The sequence below is a fragment of the Hypanus sabinus genome, chromosome 11, assembly GCF_030144855.1.
Source record: "Hypanus sabinus isolate sHypSab1 chromosome 11, sHypSab1.hap1, whole genome shotgun sequence".
NCBI lineage: Eukaryota > Metazoa > Chordata > Chondrichthyes > Myliobatiformes > Dasyatidae > Hypanus > Hypanus sabinus.
Genome location: NC_082716.1, coordinates 67,666,827 through 67,692,146, shown reverse-complemented (window position 1 = coordinate 67,692,146; position 25,320 = coordinate 67,666,827). Strand labels below are relative to the sequence as shown.

General features: G+C 40.7%; 1 protein-coding gene across 12 annotated transcripts in view; it reads left to right on the top strand.

Annotated features, from left to right (window-relative positions):
* The window catches only part of zgc:110366 (uncharacterized protein LOC550476 homolog), a 147,142-nt gene that overhangs the window by 26,157 nt on the left and 95,665 nt on the right, over nucleotides 1–25,320 (top strand). For 9 of the 12 annotated variants that reach the window (XR_009514795.1, XR_009514796.1, XR_009514798.1 and 6 more), the window contains exon 2: nucleotides 17,930–18,178. Coding sequence is in view for 6 of the 12 variants with exons in the window: in XM_059984633.1 (XP_059840616.1) it covers nucleotides 17,930–18,178 (249 nt within the window). In the remaining 6 variants the exon portion in view is untranslated. Of the gene's footprint in view, nucleotides 1–4,161; nucleotides 4,505–5,951; nucleotides 5,971–7,544; nucleotides 7,641–17,929; nucleotides 18,179–25,320 lie in introns of those variants that run through there. The other 3 variants (XM_059984632.1, XM_059984631.1, XM_059984630.1) reach the window with 3 other exon arrangements.

Genomic DNA, 25,320 nt, shown 5'->3' with positions numbered 1-25,320 from the left:
GAACTGTAAGGCAACTGTAAGGCTGTTCCATTACGTTGCATCCTTTTTTCTCTCAATCTAACGCCGTTGCTTCTGAAATTTCATGCCTGGTTATTGACTGTTGTGTTGCACATAAATATGCATGAAAATGGCAGATAGAATTTAATACAGAAAGGTGAGGTATTGCCCTTTGGAAAGACAAATGTAAGAGAAAAGTGTACAGTAAATGCAAGACCCCAAGGAGTATTAATGTACTGGGACTTTTTGGTGTCTATTTCCATAGCGCTCTAAAAGTCACAACACAAGGAGATAGGATAGTAAAGCAGATATACTTTACTCTTAACAGAGAAAAGAGGTTCAGATGTAGTCTGGCCACTCTTCACTGCACATACATGATTCCTCCATGGAGAGAGTTAGGAGCACCAAATTTCTAGGAATGCACATAATGGATGATCTCAGCTGGTCCCTCAACACCACTTCTTTGGGCAAAAAAGCACAGCAGTGTCTACACTTTTTGAGGAGGTTGAGGCAAGTGAGGCTTCCCCCTCCCCCATTCTAACCAGTAATTACAGGAGTACCATCAAAGGTGTCTTGACCAGCTGCATCACCATCTGGTATGAGATTTGCAAAGCTTTTGACAGCAAGTCCCTACAAAGGATTGTGAGGAATGCTAAGAGGATGATTGTGGTTTGTCTTTCATCCATCAGAGATATTTATCAGGAGTGCTGTGTACACAGGGCCCTTAGCATTGTCAATGAAACCTCCCATCCGTCCAACAAATTCTTTGACCCTCTACCATTAGGCAATAGGTGCTGTAGAGTTAAGTCAAGAACATTTAACATAAAATTGTCATTTAAAGTAAAATTGGATAGGTATATGGACAGGAAAGGAATGGAGGGATATGGGCTGAGTGCAGGTCGGTGGGACTAGGTTAGAGTAAGCATTCGGCACAGAATAGAAGGGCCGAAATGGCCTGTTTCCGTGCTGTAATTGTTTTATGGTTAACAGTTAGGATGGGAAGCAACTTTTGTGCCAGGCCTTAACAATATTAAACTCCCTGCTGCCACCCAGGTCTCATCACACATGAAGTGGCAGTAGAGTTTTACTGTTTACATTTTAACTTGTGTCATAAATGTTTCCTATTATTTGTTAATTTACTTGTGGCAATATTGCTTTCTGCTATGTGTTGTGCATCTTGGTCTGGAAGACCAACTCCAAAGAGCCGATGGCACAACCTTCAGCTCCAGCTCTGGTCTTGACGTCCAGGCCGTGACTTCATGCGCTGCTGCTGGAACCCTCGTCTCCCCTTTCCCCACCACCACTCTGCAGTCCTGTCTCTCTGCCAGCTTTTGGGCCCTCTGAGATTCCATGTTCCTCTCACCCCACCATCCCTGAACACTGCAAACCTCCCATCCCCTTTGACACTTCCAACCCCCTTTTTTCCCCCCCTTTGATCCCAGCTCTCATCCATGCCGGGTTTTTACTATTCCCTCCGACCTTCCTCTTTGTGAGACAGAGTTCTGTCCTCAGTAAGGGCCTCACTTTTGTTCCCGTGCCCACACCTCAGAGTTCCGCATGCCACGACACTGAGCTCTTCTTCCATCGCCTCCACCTCCGAGCCTATTTCTTTGGCAAAGACTCCCATGCTGCACCAGTGCCTCCTTCTCCTGTCTTCCTGTCTCCTCCTCTTTTTGGACACCCCGCCCTGGTCTTCTGTCTGCTTGGGACCTTTTCATTGCCAACTGCCGACGGGACATTAACCATCTAAACTTTAACTTTAACTTTGACGAAGGGTCTCGGCCTAAAACGTCAACAGTGCTTCTTCCTATAGATGCTGCCTGGCCTGCTGTGTTCCACCAGCATTTTGTGTGTGTTGTTTGAATTTCCAGCATCTGCAGATTTCCTCGTGTTTAAACTTTAACACTCCTATTTCCTATTCCAATCTCACTCCTTCTGAACGCCTGGCACTCCACTCCCTCCACACTAATCCTAATCTCGCCATCAAACCCGCAGCTGATATAGTAGTCTGGCGTACTGACCTCTGCCTTGCTGAGGCCCAGCACCAGCTCTCAGGCACCTCCTCTTACTCATCCCTTGTAGAGGACCCCACTAAGGAACACCAGGCCATTGTCTCCCACACTATCACCAACCTTACTGACTCTGGGGATCTCCCATCCACTGTCACCAACCTCATAGTTCCCACACCTCACACCTCCTGTTTCTACCTCCAATCTAAAATCCATAAACCCGCTTGTCCAGGTAGATCCATTGTTTCAGCTTGTTCCTGCCCCACTGAACTTGTATCTGCATACCTCAACTCTGTTTTACCCCCCACTTCAGTCCCTTCCCACCTACATCCATTCTTTTCAAGGATTTCAGGTTCTCTGGCCCCTACCATCTTATTTTTACATAAATGTCCAGTGCCTATACACCTCTATCCCCCACCAAGAAGGCCTCAAAGCTCTCCATTTCTTCCTGGACACCAGACCCAAACAGTTCCCCTCCTCTGCCTCAACTTGTCCTCACTCTAAATAATTTCTTCTTTGGCTCCTCCCTCTTCCTTCAAATAAACATGGTAGCCATGGGCACTCACATGGGTCCCTTGCCTGCCTGTTTGTCGGCTACGTGGAACAGTCTTTGTTCCAAGCTTACACTGGTGACTGTCCCACTCTTTTACTACACTACATTGACGACTGCATTGGTGCTGTTTCCTGCACCCATGCTGAACTCGTCAATTTCATCCACTTTGCCTCCAGCTTCCACTCTCCTTCAAACTCACCTGGTCCATTTCCCACACTTCCCTTCTCTTTCTCGATCTCACTGTCTCTATCTCCAGAGACAGCTTATCCACTGATGTCTATTATAAACAAACAAACTCTCACAGCTACCTGGATTATCCCTTGTCCCGCCCTGTTACTCATAAAAACGCCATCCCCTTCTCTCAACTCCTCTGTCTGTGCTGCATCTGCTCTCAGGATGGGGCTTTCCATTCTAGAACGAAGGAGATGCCTTTCTTTTTTCAAAGAAAGAGGTTTCCTTCCTCTACCATTAATGCTGTCCTCAACCACGTCTCTTCCATTTCACACATGTCTACTCTTAACCCATCCTCCCACCACCTACCCGGGATAGGGTTCCTCTTGTCCTCACCTACATACCACTAGCCTCCCCATCCAGCACATAATTCTCCGAAACTTTTGCCATCTCCAACAGGGTCCCACCACCAAGCACATCTTTCCCTCTCCCTCCCCCACCCATTTTATGCTTTCTGCCGGAATCACTCCCTACGCGACACCCTTGTCCATTCGTCCCTCCTCACTGATCTCCCTCCTGGCACTTATCCTTACAGGCAGAACAAGTGCTATACCTGCCCCTACACCTCCTTCATCACTACCATTCAGGGCCCCAAATAGTCCTTCCAGGTGAGGTGACACTTCACCTGTGAGTCTTTTGGGGCTATGTACTGTGTTTGGTGCTCCCCGGTGAGGCCTCGTGTATATCGGTGAGACCCAACGCAGATTACAAGACCGCTTTGCTGAGCACCTATGCTCCCGACCACCAGAACAAACAGGATCTCCCAGTGGCCACCCATTTTAATTTCTCTTCCCATTCCCATTCCGATATATCCATCCATGGCCTCCTCCACTATCGTGATGAGGTCACATTTAGGTTGGAGGAACAACAACTTGTATTCTGTTTGGGTTGCCTCCAACCTGATGGCATGAACATCGATTTCTCAAATTTCTCATTGATTCTAGTATTTTCTAGTTTTTCTCTTTCTTCCAGGGCCTTCTATCTCTTTCACCAATCAATTTCCCAGCTCTTTACTTCATCCCTCCCCCTCCAAGTTTCACCTGTTGCCTGGTATTTCTGTCTTCCCTTCTCTGTTCTTTCAAATCTACTCCTCAGCCTTATTTTCTCCAGTCCTGGCGAAGGGTCTTGGCCTGTGCTTTTTTTCCATAGATGCTGCCTGGCCTGCTGAGTTCCTCCAGCATTTTGTGTGTGTTGGTCTGGAGGAATGTTGTTTTGTTTGGCAGTTTACATGTGTACAGATGAATGATAATGTTGAACTTGAGAGTATATAAGTCAGGAAGTTAAGTTGCAACAGTAGAATTGGATATGGTTTATTAGACGGTAAGACATAGGAGCAGAATTAGGCCTTTCGGCACATTGAGGCTGCTGCACCTTTCGATCATGGATGATTTATGTGCCCTCTCAACTCCATTTTGCTTTCTCCCTGTAAGTTGTCATGCATGTTAATCAAGAGCCTATCAACTATCACTTTAAATATACCTAATGACTTGGCCTCCAGAGTCGTCTGTGGCAATGACTTCCACAGATTCACCACCCTCTGACTAAAGAAATTTCTCCTCATCTCTGTTCCAAAGGGATGTCCTTCTATTCTGAGGCTAAGCCCTCTGGTCCTAGACTCTCGCAGTATTGGAAATATCCTCTCCACTTCCACTGTCCAGGACTTTCAATATTCAGTAGCTTTCAATAAGACCACCACACCCACTTCTAAATTCCGGTGAGTACAGCCCCAGAACTATCAAACACTCCTCATACATTAACCTTTTCATTTGCAGGATAATTCTCAACAACCTCCTCTAGACCCTCTCCAGTGCCAATAAATCCTCTCTGATATGGGCACAAAACTGCTCACAATACTCCAAATGCAGTCTGACTAGTACCTTATAAAGTCTCAGCATTATATCCTTGTTTTTTATATTCTAGTCCTCATGAAATGAATACTAAAATTGCTACCTAGTGAGCTTTCCAGGCTGTGCTATCAAGGTGGCTGGACCAGGACAGGCAATTGGTGATGTTTGCTCCTAGTAACATGAAGCTCTCAATCCCCTCAATCTCAATTATTGTCATATCCCAAGATACGGTGAAAAGCTTGTCTTGCATACTGTTCAAACTGTTTAAGTCATTACACATTAATGTGGTACAATGTAAAACACTAACAATGCAGAATAAGGCTACAGAGAAAGTGCAGGTAAACATTGAGCAAGGTCATAAGGCAGATTGTACATTGTGAAGTCAAAAACTAATTTCGTTATACTAGGTAACTATTTAATAGTCTTATAACAGCATGGTAGAAGCTGTCCTTTATTTTGGTGGTAAGTGCTTTCAGGCTTTTGTATCTTCTGCCCGGTGGAAGAGGGCAGAAGAGAGAATGTCCTGGGTTGGTGTGGTCTTTGATTATGAGGCAGCAAGAAGTATAGACAGTCCATGGAGGGAAGGCTGGTACCTGTGATGTGCTGTACTGTGTCCACTGCTCTCTGCAGTTCCTTGCAATCATATGCAATGCATTTGTCACATCAAGCCATTAATGTATAGAGATAAGATGCTTTTGAAGATTCATTAATAAAAATCAGTAAGGGTCAACAGGGGCATGCCAAATTTTCTTACCCTTTTGAGGAAGTAAAGACACTAGTGAGCTTTCTTGGTAATGGTGTCAATGTGGTTGGAGAAGGATGTTCACTCCTAGTAACTTCAAACTCTCAACTTGAACATTAATGTAGAGAAGAGCATGTACACCGCCCAAGTTTTTGAAGTCAATGACCAGCTATTTTGTTTTTCTGACATTGAGGGAAAGGTGATTGTCCTGACAGCATGTTACTAAGCTCTCTGTCCCCTTCCTGTACTCAAACTTTGGTTAGATCACATTTGGAATTTTGCATGCAGTTCTTGTCATCACTTTGTCATCACATGAACAAACTTGGAACATCTTCTCTGGAGTACCAGAGCTTGAGGAGTAATCTGATGGAAATTTATAAAAATATATTGTGAGGCATAGATAGGGTAGTTAGTCAGAGACCATTACCAGGAGGGCAAAGTTTTAAGGTGAGAGGAGGAAAGTTTAAAGCAAATTTACAAGGCAAGTTTTTATTTTACACAGACAGTAGTAGATTCCAGGAACATTGCCTGCCATTACAGAGAGCACTCCTTACAACTGGCACCATTTTTCCCGTACCAAAAGAGACCAAGGTAATATGCCTGAACAACTGGTGTGCTATCGCACTTAACTCATTAATAAGCAAATGCTTAGAGAGGCTGTGTGGCACATGGCCAAGTGGTTAAGGCGTTGGACTAACGATCTGAAGGTTTTGAGATCAAGCCCCAGCCGAGGCAGTGTGTCCTTAACCACATGTTGCTCTAGGTTTACCTTGTGTCCTTGGGGCGGGGGTAAGGGAACTCTCATACTCCCAGTCGTTTCATTGGCCTGATGAGCCTAGAAGCCTAGACAGACTTCAACTAACTTAACTTAACTTTGAGAGGCTGGTCAAGGACTACATCTGCAGCATGCTACCACCCACACTGGACCCCCGACAAAACCTTCAATGACGCAAGCCACAGCTCTACACACTGTCCTTGCACATCTGGAGGAGAAGAATGGTTAGTTGAAAATGCTATTCTTGGTCTACATTCAACACCATAATTCCCTCCAGGCTCAACAAGAAGCTCGGAGACCTTGGCCTTCATCCTGGATCCTGGGCTTCCTGTTAAATTGCTGGAATGTGATAAGACTGGGCTCCCTCACCTCTGACCCTCAAAATAGGTGCCCTTCAGAGGTATGTCCTAAGCCCCCTCCTTTACTCTCTGTATACAAATGACTGTCACCACCCACAGCACAATCTGTTAATTAAATTTGCAGATGATGCTATGCTGAGTGGCCTAATCTCAAATAATAATGAGGCATCCTACAAAGAAGAAGACATCACCTTGACACACAGTGGTGTCAAGAAAACAACCTCTCCCTCAATTTCGCAAAAACAAAGGAGCTGGTTGTGGACTATGGGAGGAATGGAGACAGGCTAACCCCTATTGACATCAATGGATCTGGGGTTGAGAGGGTGAACAGCTTTAAGTTCTTCTGCGTAAACTTCACTGAAGATCTCACGTGGTCTGTACATACCAGCTGTGTGGTGAAAAAGGCACAACAGCGCCTCTTTCACCTCAGACTTTTGAAGAAGTTCGATATGGGCTTCCAAGTCCTAAGAACTTTCTACAGGGGCATAGTTGAGAGCATCCTGACTGGCTGCATCACTGCCAGGTATGGGAACTGTACTTCCCTCAATCGCATGACTCTGCAAAGAGTGGTGCAGACAGTCCAGCTCATCTGTAGATGTGAACTTCCCACTATTCTGCACATTTACAAAGACAGGTGTGTAAAAGGGGCCTGAAGAATCACTGGGGACCTGAGTCACACCAACCACAAACTATTCCATTTGCTGCCATCCGGGAAATGGTATTGCAGCATAAAAGCTAGGACCAACAGGCTCTGAGACAGCTTCTTCCATTAGGCCATCAGACTGATTAATTCATGCTGCCACAACTGTATTTCTATGTTATATTGACTGTCCTGTTGTACATACTAATTTATAATAAATTAGTATAAATTCCATATTTAGATGAAACGTAACACAAAGGATTTTACTCCTCATGTATATGAAGGATATAAGTAAAAATCCATTCAATTCAATACATTTACACATTTGAACATTGCCTTGTCATTCTGTTGTCATTGTGCTGAGTGTACATAACTCAATGTCTTCTTTCAGTATATTCTCACGATGGGCTCTAAACAGAGCTGATGTGCTCAAGGTGGATTTATGATGCCTTTCCCACCGTACACAGTGGAACATTCCATTTCTTTGGTAAGGGGATGTTTAAATGTGTAAATATTGTTTGTGTACTGTATTTAAGGTAAATACTTCTGTTTATGTGATTGTAACTTCATTGTGGGCTGCATCATATTCGAATTCATGTGTAGCCTGAAGTTAACTTTGTGGGTAGTTAATGATGGTATGTCCTGGTGCCTTTATTTTTTTAAAAAAAAAGCGGGACTCATTGCTTCCATTAGGAGAGGGAGATTGGAGCTGCCGGAGTTTACACTGGACAAAATAGTATGGAACTATTATTGTGTTTTCTGGTTGATAACTTTTGGTAAATATTGGCAGTTTTCATTATTTTCACCAACTTTTGTAAGTTTTTTATTTGATGCACCTAACAAATACCCATGTACTGAAGTGCTAAGCAACTCCAACCATTTTTTCTTCAGTCATAACTCTCATATCTAACCCAATGGTGGCAGCAGTGGGATGGCCAGTTGCAAAAGGTTGTGTTCAACTTGGACAAGAGTGGGATTACGGCCCAAGTCAGGAAACCCCTGAGACTAAAAATGAAGCAGATGCCTGGGGAGCAACAGAGATCTCAGCGGATGAAGAACTTCAGCCCAGGACCAAACTCAGGCCAGAAGCAGAAGGGCCTTCAAGTGGCACCACCTCCGAACCCACTCTGGAAAATCTGTTCAGAGACTTATTTTGTCTGCCTAGCAGAGGAGAGATAATGCTTTTAGAAAGGAGCTGCAAAACCTGCAGAAGGGCGCCAAGGTGGTGTCTCACCAACAAGGTGATGATATTACGAACTCTCTCCTCAGATTCCAGATGATGGCCCACATATGGCAATGGGGAGGAGTGGGTCTTCAAGCTAGTGCCACTACTGACTGGTAACGCTCTTGAAGCCTATGCTGTAATGGATGAAGAAATTTCCAACAGCTATCCTGACCTATAGGAGGTGTTGCTGGCTAAATTTGATATCGCGACTGAAACCTATAGTCAACACTTCCATTCCAGCACCCTACCACGATGAGAGTTGCCCACTGAGATGTATCATCACCTGAAGGGTCTTTACTACCAATAGGTTCGACCAGAGTACAAGTACAAGGAGGAGATTGATGAGGCCTTTGTTCTGGAGCTTCGACTGTGGGTTCTTCCTGCAGATGTGAGAACAAGGATCTGAGAGCATGAGCCAGCAGATGGACTTATTATGGCCTGACGTGCCCTGCAGTGCCTCAGTGCTTGCAAGGGGGTGTCATCGCAGCCATTATTTCAAAGCAACAAAGACTCTTAACACTTCAAGGGACTCTCAGGGTAACTGCAGAATTGGATAGTGGGAGAAACAAGGGCTAAGAACCTTTGATAGTTGCTTCTAAGACTTTATTTTACATTGTCAGCAGCCAGATCACAAGTCCTCTGTATGTCCTCTCAAGAAGCCCAAATTGTTGGGTATGTGCTAGGTACCAAGAGGGAGAATGTGACAATGACTGTAATGATTGTGAATATAGTAATAAAAAAGAAGAAGAATGTGAGGAGAATGAGCACATGTTTATAATAGTCAGTTAATGGAAAACCTGTTTAAGCTCTTTAGATTATGGAAGTTCACTGTCATTTATTAAGAAAAATCTTAATAAAAAGATTTTATTAAATCTGCCCCTGCCTTTGGTGTTGACTATAGTCACCAAACACCTATCCAACGTGTCTGTGGTCTGAGCCACTGGCAGAACTCACTATTGAGCTGAATGGCCATAGGTACTTGATGAAGGTGTGTGGTGCTGGAGAAACTACCAGTTGACTTGATTCTGGGGAGAGATTTGCCTGTGTCACATGAGTTGCTGAGGGAGAGGAATAGTCAATCACATTCATCTATTAATCCAGGAGTAGATCATGCTCTTTCATGCTCTTGGCATGACTCGTGCTAAAACCAAAGCCATGGCTGGGTTACAATCTCTGCCAGACTTGAATGCTAGTTTTTGTGAGGGAGAAACCAAAAATCCTAGAAGTCACACCAGCAATGGTGCCATGAGAAATATGCTGGTTCTGCTATATATGTTGATATTTGTATAGATGATGTACCCATTGGTGGTGGAGGCCTGGGAAGGTTGACCTCTCCCATCTCATTGGAGCTGCAGAAGGTGCTTACTGACTTTTCACAGCTGTTCCAGCTGAGACCAGGACTGACAAAGGTCCTACAACATTCCACTGAGATTAGACCTGGTCAGGATTCAGTACACCAACACTGCTACAGAGCACCAGAGCAACCTGTGGGGGCACTGAAGGATGAGATTCAGAGCTGGGAGTCATTGAATCTTCAAATACTGTAATGAGTGGAGCAGTTCCATCCTTATCAACCCCAAGAAGGATGGCATCGTGAGGGTATACATTGATTTCCAGAAGCTGGATGCCATTTCTTTATTTGATGCTTATCTTATGCCGTGCATTGATGACCTACCAGAAAGGGTTAGACGGGGATAGTAACGTTATTACACTGGATCTTAGTAATGGTTAATGGCAGGTTCCCCTGTTTGGCCAATCAAAACCTCTTACTGCCTTCTGCACACCCCTGGGTCTGTTTTGATTTACCATGATGTCCATTGGTCTTCATGGTGCCTCCCAGCAGCTGATGGACTGGGTGCTACAAGGCTGTGAGGACTGCAGTGCTGCCTATCTAGATGATGTGGTTGTCAGAGCACCTGGACCATCTGCGCAGTGTCCTGGGGAATATTCATGTTGCCAGTCTTGCCCTCAATCTACAAAAATGTGAGTGGGCAAGAAGGGAAACCAGATACCTTGACTCCCAGCTTGGACACGGAGAGGTTCAAACACAGGTGGACAAAGTGGAGCTGATCCGTTACAGTCCTTGATATCCTGACCTTAAGAAGGAAGTGAAGTCCTTCCTTGGTCTGGTGGTATTGTAGATTCATTCCCCAGTTTGCCACTCTGGCTGCACCTCCAACTGTTGTTACTGGGAAGCTTATAGGCAATCCACTGAGGTGGACAAGTGACTGCAAAAATGCTTTTCAAGCCCTTAAAGCTCAGATATGTTCTTCACCTGTCCTTCAGAGCCTAGACTTTGACAAATAGTTCCTTGTCCAGGTGGATGTCTCAAGAGTAGGCAATGAAGTGCTGTTGTCCCAGGGAGAACCTAGAGAAGAGTGACCTGTCCTTTACCTGGGCTGAAAACTGAAGCCAGGTATTGCACCATTGAAATACGAGTGCCTGGCCATTAAGTGTGCCCTTGACAGCATCTGGTACTACCTTCTTGGTAGGGAGGTCTTTACACAGACCACAGGGCATTGACGTGGAATCAGACAATGAAGGACCGTAATGCTAGAGTGACACAGTGGTACCTGGAGCTCCAACCCATCAAATTCTGTGCCCACCATAAAGCAGGGAAAGGAAGTGTTTCTGCAGACTACCCTGTTTCGGTTGAACATTGCCACCATAGGAGAGGAGGGTGGTAATGTGATGGAGAGCATTCAGTATACGCAGTCCTTACACACACACACACACACTCACACACTCACACACTCACACACTCACACACTCACACACTCACACACTCACACACTCACACACTCACACACTCACACACTCACACACTCACACACTCACACACTCACACACTCACACACTCACACACTCACACACACACTCTTACCATTCTGCTGTTGTTGCACTGAGTGTACACACTACAATGTCTTCTCCAGTATATTCTCCTAATGGGCTCTAAACAAAGCTGATGTGCTCAAGTTGACTTTACGATGTCTTTCCTGCCATACATGGTGGAATATTCTATTTATTTTAGTAAGGGGATGTGTAAATGTGTATATATTGTTTGTATATTGTATTTAAGGAAGTTTTTGACTCTCCTATGTACTGTAGTGCTAAGCGACTCCAGCCACTTTTTCCTTTGGTCATAACCCACATATATAACACCTGGGAAAGCGGTGGAAGCAGATACAATGGTAATGTTTAACTTGGTGCCATCCTGCACTCATATTTGTCAATAGAAAACATTATTTTGTTTTCTAATATTTGTCTAATTTTCTTATGGAAATATTAGACAAGACCTTTGCACCAATAGTACTATCGTCTTGGATTTTGAGAAAAAATCAGAATCAAACTATTTATCATGTATACTTCATGGTATCATAAATTGATTGTAAATTTCTTTAAGAATCAAGGAGCACAGTTTTTAAAGTCTTTAATACTTTGGCTGATGGATGAAAATACAATCCCTCTTGTGTATGATTGATGGAAGGAGAAGGGGGAAAGATCTGTGTGGGATTTCAGTTAGTAACCAACTATTTGAAATGGGTGCTCTAATTTAAAGAAAAAGCAGGATTGTATGATGAACGTAATGTTTAAAGAAAAAATCAGAATCAGGTTTATTATCACCAATATGTGACGTGAAATTTGTTAACTTAGCAACAGCAGTTCAATGCAATACATAATCTATCAGAGAGAGAAAATAATAATAAATAAAATAAAACATAATACATAAACAAGTAAATCAATTATGTATATTTAATAGATTTTAAAATAGATTTTTAATAAACAGAAATACTGTATATTAGAAAAGTGAGGTGGTATCTGAAGCTTCAATGTCCATTTAGGAATCAGATGGTAGAGAGGAAGAAGCTGTTCCTGAATCGCTGAGTGTGTGCCTTCAGGCTTCGGTATCTCCTTCCTGATGGTAACAGTGAGAAAAGGGCATACCCTGGGTGCTGGAGGTCCTTAATAATGGACGCTGCCTTTCTGAGACATCACTCCCTAAAGATGTCCTGGATACTTTGTAGGCTAGTGCCCAACATGGAGCTGACTAGACTTACAACCTTCTGCAGTAGCCCCTCCATACCAGACAGTTTTGCAGCCTGATGCAGATAGCTGGTGCTCATAGAATTGTACTTTAGTAGCTGTCTTTATATGGTATGGGAGCAAATAATGCTGTACTGGCAGATCTCAGAATGTAAAAATGAAAAACAAAAGGCAAAAACATAAAATGGTTATTACATTTGTTATCTTCGTGCAATTAGTTAAAATTTCAAGGAGACTTTGTAAATGCCTATTTTTGTTTTCTCGTAAACTTCAGAAATCATCTGTATGCTAACGCTGTGGAGGAATCAAATTGTGAAAGCTATTCTTCATTGTCTGCAAAGAAACAGAACATTTCTCTTGTAAAACTTGGTATTTTTTTCTACTACTTCAAGACACACTGGTTCATCTTAGACAGTTTTTTTTTATCATTGCCAGTTCTCTTGGAGAACTTTTTTTTGCTTTGTTAGCATTGTTTTACAGAATATTCTGTTAGATGCTGTCTGTCATGCTGTTCTTGGAGGCCACATTTTGTGGAAAAAAATAGCAACAAATCTAGGCTCTGATCCAATGTGAAAGCCTTTTTGTTCTTGGTGAATGTTGTGAATCGCTTTGAAAAGCTTTGCATTCTTTTCGTTCCATTTTGAATTGGTCACAGCCACACTGACCTCTGGTTTCTATCAGCGAGTTGGATAGGCTTTTGTTCGATACTCCTCGGTGATACTTCGAGGAGACAAAGCAAAGTCTGAAATGAAGAACAATTTTGTAGGTCCAACCTTTTCTGCATGACCTACAGAAACCACTGAACTGCATTTCGAAAATTATTTGAGCAGGTTTTATTGAGCATATCTGATCTTAAAATTGTATGAAAAATGCAAATGTCTTTTTATGAAGGAAAATTTTAACACTTTTCAAAAACTAGCTTGTGATTTAAAATCATGAAGTTTTCTTCTTGAACCAGTGCTCAGATATACATCAGGAAGCTCCCTTTGTTAGAACCTAATTCTTGAGCTCTGTATTTTTCATAAACACCTGATAATAACAGTAGATATTGTTTAATGTTTACAATTAAATTGTTGGCAGAAATTTATACAAATATTTCCAACCATTTTTTTGCATCCTATAACAGCTAGGAATCGGTCACAAGATATTTTTCAGAGAGAAAAGGTTTGATGAACCCTATTAATGTGGTATAATATATGCCAGAAATGCATCATTTTCACAGCTGGAGTTTCTATTGAAGAGGGCTACAATTCCTTATATAAAATAAATGGTTTCTAAGGAAGCTGTGTGGAACATAGCATCTGAAAACAATTTGTTTGGTAATGGGAAATGCTTTAGACAACGGTGGGAAAGAATCAGCTGAAAAGAAATGATTCGTGAGTTGGCAGCAAATTTGCAATGGCTTTTGCCTGTGTGTGTTCTACAATGCCTTTTATAAAGTGACTGCATTAAATGCGCATTCATTAATTGTCCCAACAAGTACACTACTGTGTTGCCTGTAAAGGCATTCCGCTTTTCCATCCCAAATGTGTAACCAGACTTTTTTTAAAAAACAGTTCACCTTCCTTATTTCATGCTAACTTAAATCACTGTATATTGTACAAAGAATTAATAACGATTGAATTTTCATTAGTATTGGTCATATAGTGAATCGAGGATGAAATCCAGTTCAACATTTTAGGGTTGCTATAGAAAAGTTTGATGTTGATTTACAAGTTAGTGAAGATAGATTGTGAGTTAGAAATAGAATAGGAGAAGTGAGCAATAGCTTCCTCTGAATCTGGTGCCTTGATAATGGTTTTTAAGAGTGTATGCAGGAAAGAAGAGTTGGTTATATTAATTCAGAAGAAATATTGAGTAAAATTGTTTGAGCAACAGACAGAAAGGTTATACACATTACCATTGTCAATAGATGGTTTCCAGGACCAACTATAGGACAAACAGAGACTGAGAATAGAGTAAATGGTTGTAAATGAAAAGATTATTTTGAATTAAATCAGTTAGAGAGATCAGTAGTCAGTATATGTCAATGAAAGCAAGGGTGATGGGCAAGCATATTAATGTGGGCTTCCATCTTGCGAGGATATGGGAGAAAGCCTAACACAAAATGTTAGGTTTTGGTTGGTATTATAAATTTTCTTACTGAGAAAACATTCAATTCTGTCATGAAATATGGCTGTCAGAGTTCATATGCATGATGGCAGAGCGACGGGAACCTCCGAGACAATTCAGGAGAAAGGAGGAAGTGACGAAGAAGTTAGAAAGGCAGTAAGTGAAATAAATAGATAGCAAAACAAAACTGAGCAGCAGAGTGGGTTAAAGTACAGAAACAATGTTACAGTGGCAAAATTAAAGGCACTGTATCTGAATGATTGTAGAGTTCAGTGAGGTAAATTAATTGATGACACAAATTGAAGTAAGTGGGTATAATTGTATTGTCATTATAAAATTGCCAAATATAACAGTAGATCTGAGGATTGAGGTAGTTTTAGAGGACTACAAAATTGATAAAGGTTTGAAAGAGTACGGTTTATTTTGTACAGCTTTGGTCACTTTACCTAAGAAAGGATTTAAATGCCATAGAGGAAGAATAACTTAGATTTGCTGAACAGATTTCAGGAGTGGCACATACTCCATAAGGAGAGAAACTGAGTAAACGTGGGGTGTATTTTTTTTAGAGTTTCACAGCACGAGAAGAGATTGAAATCTGCATAATTCTGAAAGAGCTTGACGGGTTAGTATGGGGAGGATGATTTCTCTGATTGAGGAGTTCAGTACAGGGGATGAACAGAGAGAATAAGTGGTAACCAATTAAGGACGGAGATGAGGAGAAATTTCTTCAAAAGCATAGTGAGCAGTTGGCATACTCTTTCCCAGCAGGGTATGGAAGTTGTATCTTTGTGTTTGTTCAAAACCGAGATTGATAGATTTTTAGAGTTTAAGGGAGTCAAAGGACATGAGTACAGTTATGGAAAATGATCCTGGGGTGTCTGTTCAGTCATGATATTAATGAATAATGGAGCAGGCTCAAAGATCCAAATGGTCTACTCTGTTCCTGTTTCTTCTGTTCTTAGGAGAACAAGGCATTCAGTCTTTAACAAAAGAGATGTCTGTGAATGCAGATGGTCCACTTCATGTTCCAGATGCAAATCTATTTTACAGCACTGTGTACTTCCAGTTTGACAAGCACATTCCAATTTATAAAGTTTCCAGCCCAAGCAGTAATTCAATTCTGACCTGTTTACCTAAGAGTAAGCTTAGAAGAAACATGTCTGTACCTTGCCAGAAAATTAACATATGCTATACAAAAGTTAAGACTGGAAAATTATTTCTTGTAGGGTCATGTTGATTTAGCAGAGTTTTTGGTATGGCTCTCAGAAGAAAAATACTGAGATGAGTATCTACTTATAATGGTTGTGCCCATATATGTTACAGTTTAAGATTAATTTGTCATTTACTTCTCAGAAACAGGCCTTTAGGTCCACTCAGTCCAGGCTAACCATCAAGCAAATCCAGCTATATTTTCCCCACATTCCCAACTTTTCCCTGATTCAACCACTCACCTGAATATTAAAGGTAATTTGTGGAGGCCAATAAATCTATGGCCCATTCATTCTTTATGGGAGGAAACCAGTGCACCTGGAGGAAACACATTTGGCCACTTAGTAAAAGTGTAAGATTTGTGTAGACTGCATTGGATGTTACGATTGAACCACATCACTGGAGTTGTGAAGCAAAAGCTCTTTTAGCTGTGTCATTGTAGTTACAAAAATACTACAATCATTCTATGATTATAGATTGAAATTAATTTTAGAAATTATTTCTTTGTCAATTTACTGCCAAACAATTTTGCACAAACTTTGCCCATCTAAGTCATAATCTGGGTGATGTCTTCCCACCCCCCCCCCCCCGCTTCATATCTCATGTATGTATGTACACGTGTTTATATATCACACATTTAATATTGTCTACCATTTTAGGAAGGGCATTGATGAGAATGGGTGCACAATATGGACTTAAAATCCCAGTTCCCAACTCGAGCAATCATTAGGATTTGGCCCTTGTCATCAGCCAAATGAGAACCAAGCTGTTCAGCTCAATGCAGGGAGGTGGAGAAGTCACAGGCCTTTTCAGGCCCACTGTCTGTGGCCAAATTCTCAGATTGTACAGCAGTCTGAAAAAGTAAACATTCCTTTTATTGCTAGACAGAATCCATTAAATAAAGTGCTGAGTATTCCAAAATAAATTTGAATATCAACACCAGTTAAAATCAACTGATCACTCCCATGTATTCTATTTGTTTACTGCTCTCACTCAATGCCACTGGAAGGCTGATGACGGTCAGTGGAGGAGATTGCAAACGGGCTGAGAAGACAAGCTTATACAGCTCTAGCCCTTAAGTCCTGGAAGACCCAGATTTGGGCTGCTCACCATCTGGGAATGCCTTCTTCTCATTGCTGCCACCAGATAGGAAGTACTGGAGCCTAAAGACCCACACTTGACATTTTGGGAACAGCTTCTTCCCTTTTGTTATCAGATTTCTGAATGGTCCGTGAACATTACCTCACTTTGCTCTTTTGTGCAAAACAACAAATGTCACCATTTTTGTCAGTGACAATAAACCTGATTCTGATTCCCAAGTTTCATGATCAATAGTCTGGGCTGGATGGCAGGCCATGGCAAGGGTACTGGTGGATCAGCAGGTGTGGTATATAAATGCTGTCACTTTGATAGTGGATGACATTTCTGCTTAAGTGTGCCAGGACTGCTTCTCTAGGGTAGTAATTCAGCAGTGCATGGAGAACAAATTGCTGGACTCATGGAGACTTTGCAGACCTCTTTATACACTGGTTTCCATTGTCATAACGGTACAGACTTTGGGCAGATGGGGCTTGTCAGCTGTAGTTGGCAGCTCATCTAGGAGAAGGAAAACTGACCTTGAACCTCTGCTAGCCTGTGATTATACCCACTCATGGGGAAGGCTTCAGGAGTAAATCCCGAGGGGGGTGGGGGTGGGTGGGAGGAATCCAGAGCTGGAGTCCCAGAGGCAGTTCTACATTGAGTTCAATGTTGACTGGCAACTCCTGCAATGCCGCTGATGCCAAACTGCATGGGTCTCTGTCATTTTTTTGGATTCATCAGCTGCATGGAGAGGGGGAGCCTGCTGCATGGGCAACAGCTTGCTCTTATAGTCTGGCCCTGGCTTGCATATCACATAGACAGCTAGGATACAACATCCATGGTTGACTTCAGCCAACAGAGGGCTTCCAGTGTCACAATCTAAACAATGGGTTAATGATCAAAATGCTTGTATGCAAAAAAAATCTCTCTTTAAGGAGTTGTATTTAATCTGTAAATATATCATGACATGAGAATAATCAGATCAAAAATATGTAAGCAATGGCAATTAAATATCCTTCAACTACCTGATTTAACTCTAGCTTCTTGAGACCTTAGCCATTAGAAACCAGTTCAGCTCTATTATTTTTAACTTGTGTTTCTTTCAGGCACATCACATCAGGGAGGTTATTCCCACTCTTCAGTTGTGTATGCCCTAAAAGAATGTGGCATTCGTCATATTGACACTGCAAAAAGATATGGCTGTGAATCGTATCTGAAGAAGGCAATCGAAGAGAGTGGTGTAAATCATGAGAACCTCTGGATAACAACAAAGCTTTGGCCAGGGGATTATGGCTATGGTGCAACCAAAGCAGCATGTTTGGAGTCCTGCAAAAACCTCGGCGTGGATTATATTGGTATGGAGAAAAACGCTATTAAACTTAAGGGAAAAAAAATAGAAATGTTTTAATTATTAAACTGTTTGCTTTTTAAGTATGAACCTGGAATGACCTTACTGTTCATCTTGAAATTTACATTTGCTCTATATTTTTCAGTTATATTCATTATAGAGGCTCTGACTCCACATCCCGATTTAACTAAATCCCTGTCCCAAACTCCACTGCCCTGCATCCAAAATTAGCAATAAATATGAGCTTATCTAAGTCATGCTTCAGCTGCCCTCTTCTTAAGCCATTCATTTACAAAACCTTTACTATGTAATACCTCCAATTTAAATGGTTGCTGCAGTAGATATGTTAGTAGAACTTAATTGTTAATGGTGCAGCTCAATGGAATTTAAAGACGTATTTGTGCCAAAAGACAAAGACCAGAGCAATCAGGAGCTAAAGGTAGAAAAGGCAGCTTATGAAACTAAGATTTCAGCAGACTGCCTTTAATTCTTATGGTTAATGGTAATGAGAGTCATTCTGTGTGTGATGAAATGTTCAGTGTTTAACATGTTTTAAACTGAAACTAAAATATTCAGATAATAAAGACAAACAGAAAATCTGCAGATGCTGGAACTCCAAGCAACATACACAAGATCCTGGAGGAGCTCAGCAGGCCAGTCAATAACTATAGAAGAGTACAGTCAACATTTCAAGCCGAGACCCTTGTTTGCTGTGTACTTACAGCCAGTCATGTAAACTTGTTTAAGTTTTGGTCCTGTACATTCATAATGTGAATGCTCCACCTGGTAAATTTATCTCAAATATCAAGACAGCTTGAAATATATTAATTATAAAAGCATTTTGTATGTAATAATTAGTTTAATTATTACATGAATGTAATACAAAGTACCCAGGACAACTTCAAGGAGCGGTGTCTCAGAAAGACAGCATCCATTATTAAGGACCTCCATGCCCTTTTCTCACTGTTACCATCAGGTAGGAGATACAGAAGCCTGAAGGCACACACTCAGTGATTCAGGAACAGCTTCTTCCCCTCTGCCATCCAATTCTCAAATGGACATTGAACCCTTGGACACTACCTCACTTTTTTAGTATATATTTCTGTTTTTGCACGATTTTTAATCTATTCAATATACATATACTGTAATTGATTGACATTATTATTTTTATTCATCTGTACTATATTATGTATTGCATTGAACTGCTGCTGCTAAGATAACAAATTTCATGACACATCCCAGTAATAATAAACCTGATTCTGAAAATTCAGTTTAATTACAAGTGATTATAAACATGTCAAATGTTCTCCTGTTTAGTTGTTGCATTTTGAAATCATTCGAATGAATTACTGTAGTCTTTTTGATAGAAATAGTATAATAGAATATCATAAACACACACAGAACAGTATACATTATACATACGAAGCACTCTATTGAATATTGTAATCAATTCATCTCACAGTAACTTTCTTTACCATAATTATAAATATAGCTGTGCAGAATTCTTATATGCTTAGTCTATGTCACATCCAATTATGCCTAACTTATATAAGCTATCTTCAGACTGCTTTAGTTTTTCTTCATATACTAAGGAACGCTATGTTCTACAAAAGGATTTTTTCAAATCAGTACTTGTACTGTTAGTTCCTTTCCAGATATTTATCATTGTGGAGGTGTGGTACCTGTCAGTCTGAAAATTGTTGGACTGAGACCCATTTCAAAACTTGCATACAAGATCCACACTGATATTTAAGTGCTGAATTAAAGAAGGTGGAATGACTGCAGCCCTAAATTTCTCACTTGAATGTAAAAGATTTCATGTTAATTATGAATAAACACGGAAGCTTCTCGCACCATTTTAGTGAGTTGTCATAGAGAGACGCAGTATAGAAACATGGCCTTCAGTCCACTGGGTCATCAAGCACCCATTTTACTAATCCTACTCTAATTCACTCTCTCCACATTCCCACTAATTTATCTCCCTTTTTCCCCATCCCATATCCAATGTCTACCACTCATCTACATGCTACAATTAACCTAACGATACTCTCATTTTTGGGATATGGGTTGGAAACCCATGCAGCTGGACAACGAGTATGCAAACCCCCCCCCAGAGCACCTAAGATCAGAATTGAATCTGGATTGCTGCAGCTGTGAGGCAGCAGCGCCACAAGTTGTTCCATGTACTATGAATGTTTCAACCGACCCTTTAGTAACCTAGTACTGCATATATTATTTGATACTGCCTTTTCCTATCATATACAATGCCTGTTAAAATTATTCACCCCCACCACTGAAAGTTTTCCTGGTTTATTGTTTTACAACATTGAATCACAGAGGATTTATTCTGGCTTTTTTTTCCAACAGAAAAAGACTTTTTCCATGTCAAAGTGAAAACAGATCTCAACAAAGTGATCTAAATTACAAATATAGAACACAAAATAATTGATATTAATAAGTTTTCACCCCCTTATTATGATACACCATATCATCACTGGTGCAGCCAATTGGTTTTAGAAGTCACATATTAGCTAAATGGAGATCTGTTTTAGGAGACCAGCGTGCAGTCAAGGTGTTTCAATTGATTGTAGTAAAAGTACACCTGTACCTGGAAGGTTCAGCTGCTGCTGGTGAGTAAGTATGCTGTCAAAATTACACCATGAAGACAAAAGAACAGTCCAAGCAACTCTGCGACAAGGTTATTGAAAAGGACAAGTCAGGAGCTGGGGACAAGAGACCTATGAGAACTCTGGAGGAGTTATAAGCTTCAGTGGCTGAGGTGGGAGAGACTGAGCACACAACACTGTTTCCCCGGTGCTTCACCAGTCACAGCTCTATGGCAAAGTGGCAGAGAGAGAGCGACTGCTGGAGAAAAAAAAAACACTCGCATGAAATCTCAGCTAGAATTTACCAGAAGGCACGTGACAAACTCTGAGTCAGCTGGAAAAAAGGGTTCTATGGTCTGATGAAACCAAAATTGAGCTTTTTTACCATCAGATTAAACACTATGTCTGGCATTAGCCAAACATTGCACATCATCAAAAAACACACCATCCCTACTGTGTAGCATGGTGGTGGCCGTATTATGCTCCACAGGAGGCCCTGGAAGACTTATGAAAGTAGAGGGTAAACCGGATGCAGTTGCAAGAGAACTGTGACTTGGGGGAAGATTTGTTTTCCAACAAGATAATGACCCCAAACATAAAACCAGAGCTACACAGGAATGACGTAAAAACAATGTTTAACATCCTGGAGTTGCCAAGTTAGAGCCCAGACCTCAATCCAATTGAGAATTTTTGGTTGGACTTGAAAAGGGCTGTTTATTCACAATTCCCATGCAATCTGACAGAGCTTGTGCAGTTTTGCAAAGAAGAATGTGGAAAAATTGCAGTGTCCAGATGTGTAAAGATGATAGAGACCTATCCACACAGACTCAAGGCTGTAATTGCTGCCAAGTTGCATCTACTATATACTGACTTGAAGAGGGTGAGTAATTATGTAATCAATTATTGTGTTTAATAATTGTAATAAGTTCGGACCAATTTGTAGAAATTTGTTTTCACTTTGAAACATTGTTGATAAGTGTCAAAAAATCCAAATTAAATCCACTGTGATTCATGCTGTAAAACAATAAATCATGAAAACTTCCAAGGGGGATGAATACTTTTTGTAGGCTGTGTAACTGTATATACTAATGACTACACTTTATGAATACTTTATTTTCTTTAAAGGTTTTTGGGATGTCCTGAAAGTGTGAAAGGTACCATATAAATGCAAGTTCTTTAATTTAAAGCATATTGAATTTTCTTCTTATTTCACATTTCCTTTACAATTAAATGTAACAATATAGCTTTTTATCTACCTTTATTTAAAATTAAAACTAAAAATCTCAGACAAAACACATTGTAGTTAACACTTTAGTTGAGACTTTTCATAAGACAGGAGCAGAAATAGACTGTTAGGCCTGTTGAGTCTGCTCCACCTTTCTATCATGGCTGATTTATTATCCCTCTCAACCCATACCCCTGTTTTCTCCCTATAACTTCTGATGCCCTCCCTAATCAAGAACCTATCAACCTTTAAATATAATCAACGTCTGTGGCAATGAATTTCACAGATTTACCACCCTCTGACTAAAGAAATTCCTCTTCATCTCTGTTCTGAAGGGACATCCTTCTGTTCTGAGGCTGTGCCCTCTAATCCAAGACTCTCCTACTATTGGAAACATACTCTTCACATCCAGCCTACCTAGGCCTTTAAATATTCAATAGATTTTAATGAGATTACTCTGCTCTAAACTTCAGCCAGCACAAGCTCAGAACAATGAAAACGCCTCTCATACTTTAACCCTTATGTTCTGGGGTCATTTTCATAAACTTCCTCTGGACCCTCTTCAATGCCAGCACAGACTTATTTTAGATAAAGGGCCAAAAACAGCTTACAATACTCCAAATGTGGTTTGACCAATGTCTTATAAAGCCTCAGCATCACATCCTTGCTTGTATATTATAGTCCTTTTGAAATGAATGCTAACATTGCATTTGTCTTCCTTACTACTGATTCAGACTGCAAGTTCTGTACTAGGACTCCCAAGTTTCTTTGCAACTTTGATTTCTGAATTTACCACCCATTTATAAAATAGTCTGTGCCTTTTATTCTTTCTACCAAAGTGCATGACCATACACTTCCCTACACTGCATTTTATCTGCCACTTCTTGGCCCATTCTCCTAATTTGTCCAAGTCCTTCTGTAGGCATCCCTGCTTCCTCAACACAACCTGCCCCTCCACATATCTTTGTGATGGAAAATGCTTCTGATTTTCTATGCCTTTTTATTCCAAGCATCAATTGATCTGTTTTGTATTTCCATTATTGTCATTTCCATTTTTCAGTACCTGTTTAGCTTGATGAGTTCATTCTTGATTTGTAACATAGAGGAAGGAAGTATATTTGTATTAATTGTCCTTTGCTGCCATTTCATTAGTGTAAGAATTTGCATTCTTAAAAATTTGCTGGCAATGACCACTTATAACAAATGATATAGTATATTTACTTTAAAATTTTCTGAAGGGATCATTGTTAGTGGCACATTTTAAAAGTTGATGCTTGCCCTCTTTAGATTATTTTTTAATATTTTAAAAGGCAGGATATGATGTCAGGAAGAAGGTTGTAACTCAGAACTTGTTATTTGTATGATTTGGCAATGAACAGCTGAACAAACAATACCTTGGCATTCACTTGTAGTCATCATGTAAAGGGCAAACGTTAACAGCAGACTATTTGCATTGTTGAGTAGGTGCCTATCTATTTCCGTCTTTGCAAACTGTAGTTGCTATAGTTGGACTTATTACTGTTTTGAATTTGTTAGGCATTCGTCAGGGGTAAGCTGGCAATTAGCGTTGCGCAATGCAGCTGATAAGGAGGTACTATTTTAAAAAAAAATGCACAATAAGTTCCACCAATTCTATTATTTCTATAGAGCATATTTTTATTTTAGGTTATAAACACTTGATTATATTTTTTTGGCCTCAACCTGCATGTATATTTATCAGGGAGGAAGTGACCAAGCATGTGTGAGGGTGAGATAAATTAGTTACCTTCTGTGCCAGCTGTGTGCAATAGATTTTAAACCTTCATGTGCTGCAGTTGTATAAAGTGAGGACTGTCATCCACCAACTGAATCTATTCAAGCCTTTTGTGCCCTTTTTGCAAAATGGACCTTAAATATTAAACAAAATTCAAACTAACCCATCATTTTGTAAAAACAATGTTAGTAATGCATAGGGTGGTACAACTTACTTATGTGACAATAGTTAGTGCCTTGTCCTTAATGAGCCAAGACAAAATCTCCGTTACTATTGCAACATGAAATTTAGAATTTGCAGAGATGTCATTACATGAAGTGTCCTGCTGTGGAAGTTGCAGTAAAGCAAAGGTGGCCAAGACCTTTGGAGACACTGTTGCTTACTGCAGACCAGATAGACTGCAGCAGTATGTAATCCAGCCAAACATGTGAGGCCTCTGTAGTGAGACTTCTCCAGAATGTTCTTCCTAAAACATAGCATCCCTTTACAGGATAGGGGGTTCCGGAGACGGACAGGATAACAGAAGGATGTGAAATATGCCCAACAACTAAGGCTCTATTGTCTTTATTAACTTCAAAATATCATCGGTTGTCCACTTGAAGCTTCAATTGACTTTGTCATGAAACCTCTATTGTGAATGCTGATTGATTTTGCGAGTAAGGAATTCAAACATTTACGATTTACAATAATCCATATCTGTAACTGATAGGCCAATGGACAAGTAAAATAAAAAAGGATGCTTGAGTTGTTGGACTGCATGTGTTCTGTGCCCAGTTATTTTATTATCGGCCACAGCTAATACTTGGAGACTGCTGGTAGATAGAATATGTTCTCAGAGGCAGGTGTTAGCCATGCTTTTACTTGTAGAAGGAACTGCCATTTTCACCAGAAATCTAGTCAGAGACAGAGTTTGGAACAAAGTTCCTTCAGTTAGAATTTTCCCCTGCTGATGGAGGAAGGTGTCTAAGCTGGTTTATTGGCCTGGAAATTGTTAAGAGCTTTCAAATAGTGGAGAAATCTGAGAGTTCTGTGAATTAGTTTCAGCCCCATAGCTATTTGGAAGCACCAAAATCAGATGCTTCCTCAAGAGTTAGAAGAGGGAGTGATGTCTCCAGGTCGCTTGTGTTCCTTCTGCTATCATGTTCAGACTGTAGTTGGTAAAAGATTTGGATGTTTGCATGCTTTCTTAACCTTGCATGTGGCTGTAAGATACCAATTTCTGGACTGGATTTGTGCACCAAAAATAAAATCTAGTCGATGATAAAATCGGTGCTGTTACACAATTAGCATGTACTGAATATTCATGCAGTGATTGTACACGACGTGCATATGGTAGTCAAATAAAAGGACAAAATAGAGTACTGTTGGATGCTATTTTAAAACCAATGATCTATCACTCTTAATCAAGACTGAATTCTTTATAATTTGTTATAGTACCTTGATCTTGTAAATTAGCAAATAATGTATTGTCACTCTCAAGCAATATATCAGAAATATGCTGTTGTACGTAAAAATGACCTTTCGGACCTTTAATCTGCTTTATGACAGTTTACACTTTATCAGAA